General features: G+C 51.6%; 1 protein-coding gene and 1 non-coding gene across 2 annotated transcripts; both read right to left on the reverse strand.

Annotated features, from left to right (window-relative positions):
- Window positions 1-4,266: 4,266 nt before the first annotated feature.
- Window positions 4,267-5,423, reverse strand: SEBOX (SEBOX homeobox). The gene is made up of 3 exons (XM_047756807.1): window positions 5,393-5,423; window positions 5,065-5,225; window positions 4,267-4,893 (listed from the first exon to the last, which is right to left on the reverse strand). The coding sequence occupies exons 1-3, from the start codon at window positions 5,421-5,423 to the stop codon at window positions 4,507-4,509; spliced, it is 579 nt and encodes a 192-aa protein (XP_047612763.1). The 3' UTR covers window positions 4,267-4,506.
- Window positions 5,424-6,755: 1,332 nt separating this feature from the next.
- TRNAY-GUA (transfer RNA tyrosine (anticodon GUA)) lies at window positions 6,756-6,844 on the reverse strand. The gene is given in 2 exon segments: window positions 6,756-6,791; window positions 6,808-6,844. It is a non-coding gene; the product is annotated as a tRNA-Tyr (tRNA).
- Window positions 6,845-7,221: the final 377 nt, after the last annotated feature.

Here is a 7,221-nt window from a genome sequence, read left to right on the forward strand (position 1 = left end):
CTGTGGAGTAGGTTGCAGATGCAGCTTGGATATGGCCTTGCTGTGGCGTAGGCCAACAGCTACAGCTCCAATTTGACCCCTAGCTTGGGAACCTCCATGTGCCGCAGATACGGCCCTAAAAAGGAAAAATAAATGGAAGTACCATATGATCCAGCCATCCTGTTTCTGGGCATGTATCCAGACAAAGCTATAATTCAAAGATACACACGCACCCCTGTGTTCATAGCAACACTATTCATCATGGTCAAGACATGGAAGCAACCTTGATGTCTACTGATCTATCGATAGATGAGTGGTTAAGACGATGTGGTACATGCATACAGTGGAATACTATCCAGCCGTAAAAGCACAAAAGAAATAGTATCATTTGTAGCAACGTGGATGGACCTAGAGATTCTCATACTAAGTGAAGTAAGGGAGACAGATAAACACCATATAATATCACTTACATGTGGAATCTAAAATATGACACAAATGACCTTATTTACAAAACAAAAACAGGAGTTCCCGTTATAGTTCAGTGGTAACAAACACAACTAGTATCTGTGAGGTTCGATCCCTGGCCTCATTCAGTGTGTTGATGGCATGGCTGTGGCTGTGACATAGGCCAGCAGTTGCAGTTCTAGCCTAAGAACTTGCATATGCCACACATGCAGCCCTAAAACCAAAACAAAAACAGGACCTCTAGCCTGGGAACCTCCATATGCCACGGATGCGGCCCTAGAAAAGACAAAAAACAAAAAACAGAAACAGACCATCAGATATGGAGAGCAGACTTGTAGCTGCCAAGGGGGAGAGATGGACTGGGAGTCTGGGGTTAGCAGATGCAAACTATTACATATAGAATGGATAAGCAACAAGGTTCTACTGTGTAGCACAGGGAACTCTGTTCAATATCCTTAGCTAAAACATATTGGAAAAGAACATAAAAAAGAATGTATATATAGGAGTTCCTGTCGTGGCTCAGCAGGTTAAGAATCTGACTAGTATCCATGAAGATGCAGTCCGATCCCCGGCCTTTCTCAGTGGTTAAGGATCTGGCACTGCTGTGAGCTATGATGTAGGTTAAAGACACAGCTTGGATCTAGCATTGCTATGGCTGTGGCATAGGCCGGCAGCAACAGCTCAAATTAGACCCCTAGCCTGGGAACTTCCATATGCCGCAGGTGTGGCCCTATCAAGACAAAAAAAGATTAAAAAAATGTATATATATATATAGAGAGAGAGATATCTGTGTGTATAACCAATCACTTTGCTGTACAGCCAAAATTAACACAACATTGTAAATCAACTATACTTCAATAAAAATAGAGAAAATGTAATAAAAATACCATAAATACCAATAAATATAAAAGAATATGTTGTTAAAAAAACACTGCATGAGAGCGAGGTTAGACTTAGGCTTTTCTGTTTCAGATCACTTTGTTGAGAAATCTTAGGATGCCTATTGTTGGTCGGGAGAAATGTCAACCGCGAGAAAAAAAATGCAGGTGGCATTTTACAGTTCTTCTAGCAACTCAGACTGTTTAAGATTGAGGTGGGGTTTTTTTTTGTTTGGTTGGTTTTTGTTTTGCTTCTTAGAGTCACACCTGCAGCATATGGAAGTTCCCAGTGTGGAAAGTAACATACGTCTTTTCTATCAAAAAACCAGAAATCTTTGTGACTCTATTTTACTCCAGTTTCAGCTGAGACGCCCTGCTGCAACCCCTTCCTCTTTCCCGCTTCTCCCAGCAACATTTGTTTCAATTAGCCAACTGAAACAAATGTGCGCCCTGACCTGACCAATGGGAAGGGGACAGGGATACCACCTGCGTTAGGGATAAAGAGGGTCTTGTCTTCTTCGCAAGCGCTTTTTGAGTTCCCTCAGCCTTCTGCAGAAGTAAAGAGCCTTGTCGAGATCTCCCTGTGTTCATGTGTCTCACTTTCCGACACTGACGATGCGAGTCAGTTATTTTAATTCTCCAACACCACGGGGTCCAATCAGATCTGCAGCTGCCAGCCTACATTGCAGCCACAGCCACAGCCACGCCAGATCCGAGCCATGTCTGCGACCTACACCACACTCAGGGCAATGCCGGAACCCCAACCCACTGAGCAAGACTGGGGATTGAACCTGAGTCCTCATGGATACTAGTCGGGTTTGTAACCACTGAGCCACAACGGGAACTCCTAAGATTGAGTTTAAAAGCTACACTGGGAGTTTACATTATGGCTCAGCGGGTTAAGGACACATTTTCTCTGTGAGGCCTGGTTCAGTGGGTTAAGGACCTCACATGGCTGTAAGCTGCGTGAGTCACAGAATGCGGCTCTGATTCGACCTGGCCCCCGTAGGTGTGAATACATACATACCTACACACTACACTGAACCTTTATGGAGATTTATGACCGTACGTACCTGTGCTACATTCTTTGGGCCAGGGTGTCCACATAGCCTTAAGATCTCACAGCCTCCAGGTTCCTGGGTTTGGGTTGGAAGACCTCACATCTTTTTTTCTTTTCTTTTTTTTTTTAAAGGGCCGCACCTGCAGCATATGGAACTTCCCAGGCTAGGGGTCAAATCAGAGCTGCAGCTGCCGGCCTACACCACAGCCACAGCAACGCCAGATCCAAGCTGCGTCTGCGACCTACACCACAGCTTACGGCAACGCGGGACCCTTAACCCACTCAGCAAGGCCAGGGATGGACCCCGCATCCTCACAGATACTAGTTGGGATCTTTACCTGCTGAGCCACAGTGAGAACGCCCAGAGCTTCACATCTTAGATAAAGAGCAGGCCTTCTTAAACACCTTCTGACCCTGGCCGTCATTCCCCACACCCTGCCCTTTCTTGGGAGGAGGTCTTTCACTGGTCCCAGCCCGCTACTCACAAGCCAATAGGCTTCTGTGGTACTGAGTAATTTAGAGCTCCGTGGGCCAATCACTGTGCTCGCTTCTGGGGCTGGTGCAGCCAAAGCCTTGGCATCTGCTGAGGAAATGGCCTCGGGACAGGTGGCTTCCATCTGCAAGGGCAGCGTTAGAAATAGGAATCAGGTGGCCTGTCCTCCAGTTCTCATCCCAGAGAGGGGAACTCTCGGCTCTCAGCCACAGCCACTTCATCTGGCTCACCATACAATGCTTCTTCCAGTGCAATCTGGGGCCAGGGAGTCCCAGGGAGAAAGGGGGGTCCTTGGTAGGAGGCCAGAGGAACAAGTTTGGGACCCTTTTCGTTTCTCAGGGTCTGCCATAGGGAGAGGGAGAGAAAACTTAGCATGAATTGCAAGATTTGACAACGCATCACACACCACGTGAACCCTTCACCTACGTTGTTGTTGCCCGTTCCCCAAACAGAGAGAGATGAGTGTTATCACGCCCATCTTGCAGACAGAGGCGGATGGAGAGTTCCCAGACCGCATAGCAGCCAGGATGGGAATTCAGTGCAGACCAATTGCAAACTCCGAGCATTTGTCTCTGAAGCAGAGCAGCTCAAGAAGCGGCTCCAGAGGCAGTTCGAGTGTCCTGGAACCAGTGGGACCAGGAGCAGAGAGTGTAACCAAGGCTCCCCTCTCTCCAGGGTCTGTCATCCAGAGCCCTGTGCCCTTCGATTAACAGTCCTTCTAATCCCAGCAGAAGCCTGGGTAATAACCTCCCACCCAGAATCTGCATGGAACCTGGCCCTATTTAGGGATTAGGCGGTGGAGATACATTTCAAAAGCAAACGGCCCCCATCCCAATTCATTTGCAGCACACAACAATCCAGATTAAGGTACAGAGTTTGGGTTTTATTTGGAGATTAGTTGGTATTACAGATGACAGTGATACTAAAACCCAGTGCTGCCGTGCACAGCCCCCACCCCATCCTGAATCTGTCAGGGCATCTCCGCAGCCCCAGGTCAGAGGGCAGCCAATCTGATATTTGTGAAAATTACATCAACATAAGCCCCAGGTTCCGATTCCTATTTTATTACTTTAATATCACTCCTGCTTCAGATCCATAGTTCTGGTTAATTTGTCCAGGGGGTAGGAGGGCAGGAGAGGGGGCCCTGAACTGTAAAAGGATTGGTCCCTGCCATCTAGAATTAGGATCAGCACTCTTCCGGCTCACTTAACAGTAAGGTAATGGCCAAAAGGACCCTTGGGTGAGGGGTGGCTGCCCGCTCCCCTTTAGAGGAAGGAGGCGTTGTCAGCTGGAGTGAGATGAATTGGGGACCAGGCCTGGTAGGAGAAAGAGGAATCATGGGCCCATACCCCATCTATCTGTAGGCACCTCCTGCTGAGATGATGGGCATATATCCCTGGAGGGGCAGGGCGCTGGGTAACAGAGCCAGGCCCCTGTCACTCCACAGAACCCACATCTAGGCTGGCCTGGAGGACAGTGGACGGGAGGGATCCCTGAACTAAACTTTCTTCCATAAGAGACCTCTGGTGTGTAAAGGAGGGGCCAGGGATCCACTTCTGATGTGTTCAGCCCTAAGGGGCAGGGTGGGTGACAGGAGCCAGAGGAGGGGTCTTACAAGTTCTAGCCCTAGATTAGGAGTGGTCCAGGTTGGTGACAACGGCCGAGGCATAGATGAGGTCAGACAGGCTGCCCAGTGAGGTCTGGGGAGTAGCTCGCTCTGAAGAGAGGTGGACCCCTGAAGCCCCAGCTGGTCCCCATGGGGCTGCAGCTTTGGCGCCCCCCCAGCCCTGCCCCGGACCCAAGCCAGGAGCTGGACAGAAGGCAGAGGCGTGTTGACACGCAGAGGCCCACTGAGTTGCGCTGTAGGAGGGTGGAGGCTGGCCCGGGGTTCGGGGCTCCCAGGGCTGCTGGACGGTGTCTGGAAGAGAATGGGATCTCTGGGGAGGCTCGGGCCTGGGACTTGGGCCTCCCGGCTCTCTATTCTTGATTCTCTTGGCTCTGCGGTTCTGGAACCACACCTGGTAAGGAAAGACGTGGTCTCTTCCAGCTCCTGCATCCCCTCCCCTGCCTCCCAGTCCAGGGAGAACAGAACCTGGAGGCATGGTACCCAGAGAGAAGGAACAGCGGGTCAAGCTTAGAAATCGGGCTGTGTGAGAGCAACCCCACCCTGGGGGGAGGTCACGGCTCACCTGTATCTTGGCCTCAGGAAGGCTGGTGACCCGGGCCAGGTGCTCACGGGTGCCAATGTCGGGATAGGGTCGTGCTGCAAACACCCGCTCCAACTCCAGCAGCTGCCCTCTGCTGAAGGTGGTCCTCTTTCTCCGATGGGGACCCAACCCACTGGCATGGCCTGCAGGCCGGGGTTGGGGTCAAGCCAGGACTCCCCGCAAGAGTTTCCACCCCAGCCTCAAAGTCCCCAACAAACCCTGAAGCCCCTACTCCCCCACCCCTCTTCAACCTTCCCCATTACACCTGCCCCACATCCTCCTCCTGCCCCCCGTCTCCACACCAGATCACCTGCAGGAGGTGTATCCACCGGGCCGGCCATGGAGCTGGCAGACTGAGGAGCCAGATGGCCATGCCAAGGCTGTGCCCACAACGCTCCCCTTCGCTTGGATTTTATCCTGTTCCGAGGGTTGGCCCCGCCTCCAGGAGGGGGGAGGGTTAGCCTCCAGCTCCAGGAGGGCTGAGAAGTCCCCAGGGGAGACAGGAGAGGCTGGGGGCCGTGTTGGGGCTTGAGAGGATGCTGGCGAGGCAACGCTGCTGCTCCAGAGCAGCACAAAAGAAGCTGGCCCCGCCCACCCCACCCCCTACCCTCAAACTTTGGCAATCTGTGCCTGAAATCCTGTACTTTGTGAAAACTCCCCCCCAGGGCTCTGTCCAGGATGTCAAGGGGACCCCTCCCTCCAATGCTCGCAGTGCTTCAGCCGCCCCTACGGGAGCCCTCGGTGCCCAGCTGCCGGCTACCTTCAGAGGAGAGTGGGTGGGGTTCTAAACCACAACTGAGGATGGACCTGGCTGGGGATGCTGGACAGGATGAGGAGGATGATGGGACAGCAGATGAGCTGGAGGCACCCTCTCTTCAGCAGGGCTGGGAGCAGATGTCACGACCAGATCACCCTCAGGTCGGCCTTAGAGCTCTGCCTGCACCTGGCCCTTTCTCCCTGGCCCCCTGAGGGCCCAAATGAGCTTCCTGGAGTCCAGGAAGCAGAGGAGCTTCCACAGGTTCATTCAAGGGGTTTGGAGAAAGATGCTTATTTTTAAAGATTTTTTTTTTTTTTTTTTTTTTTGCTTTTTAGGGCCATACCCACAGCATATGGAAGTTCCCAGGTTAGGGGTCACATCCGAGCTACAGCTGCTGGGCTATGCCATAGCCACAGCAATGCAGGATCTGACCCATGTCTGTGATCTATACCACAGCTCACCGAAATGCCAGATCCCTACCCCACTGAGTGATGCTGGAGATCGAACCCACAACCTCATGGTTACTAGTCGGATTCCTTTACACTGCACCACAAAGGGAACTCCAGATGTTTGTTTTTACAGTGTACTCATCCTTGGAAGTCTTCTGGGCCATTTGTCTTTTTTCTTTTTTTTTTTTTTTCTTATTAGGGTCGAACCCTCGGTATATGGAAGTTCCCAGGCCAGGGGTCAAATTGGAGTTGCACTTGCTTGCCTACACCACAGCCATAGCAGTGCGGGACATGAGCTGCATCTGTGACCTACAACACAGCTCATGGCAACACCGGATCCTTAACCCAAGCAAGGCCAGGGATTGAACCTGCAACCTCATGGATACTAGTTGGGTTTGGGTTCGTAACCCACTGGGCCCACAGTGAAAACTCCTGGGCCACTTTTCTTTTTTGGAAAATGTGCACTCTCCTTTGAGCCGGAATTGAACCAGCGACCTAAGGATGGTCACAGACATGTGCATACAGTCCTCTGCTCTACCAGCTGAGCTATCAAAGGGAGCCCGGGCCACTTTTCTAAGAGAAGTGGTTGCATTTGAATTTCCCCTCAGTTCCTACCCTTCTCTGTCTCTCCTGCCTCAGTGCCCTGCACCCCACACCCAAGACAGAGACTTCCAAGGCCCATCATCAGAGGGGGTGGGTTTGAGGGAACACAGAGACCAGTTCCCCAGGAACACAAGTATCTGAGTGAACAGCATTTCAGGTCCATGATGGGCAGAAAAGCTGGGTCTGAACCCACCACCTTCTGCCCCCACCCCTCTCTTCCAAGACCCTAGTCAAAGACAAGAGGCCAAATAGGCCCAGGGCTGGGTAGGCTGGCTTGGTGACTCCTGTCATCCTTTGAGGTGTTCAAGCTCCTGCTTATTATTATTATTA

Source organism: Phacochoerus africanus, chromosome 14 (genome assembly GCF_016906955.1).
Source record: "Phacochoerus africanus isolate WHEZ1 chromosome 14, ROS_Pafr_v1, whole genome shotgun sequence".
Taxonomy (NCBI): domain Eukaryota; kingdom Metazoa; phylum Chordata; class Mammalia; order Artiodactyla; family Suidae; genus Phacochoerus; species Phacochoerus africanus.

Excerpts from the sequence above, each read along its gene's own strand:
- SEBOX (XM_047756807.1), bottom strand. The coding sequence starts at position 5,423 with ATGGCCGGCCCGGTGGATACACCTCCTGCAG. Across the intron at positions 5,226-5,392 it reads GGTGGATACACCTCCTGCAG|GCCATGCCAGTGGGTTGGGT; the intron begins GTGATCTGGTGT and ends CCCGGCCTGCAG. Across the intron at positions 4,894-5,064 it reads TTCCTGAGGCCAAGATACAG|GTGTGGTTCCAGAACCGCAG; the intron begins GTGAGCCGTGAC and ends TTTCCTTACCAG.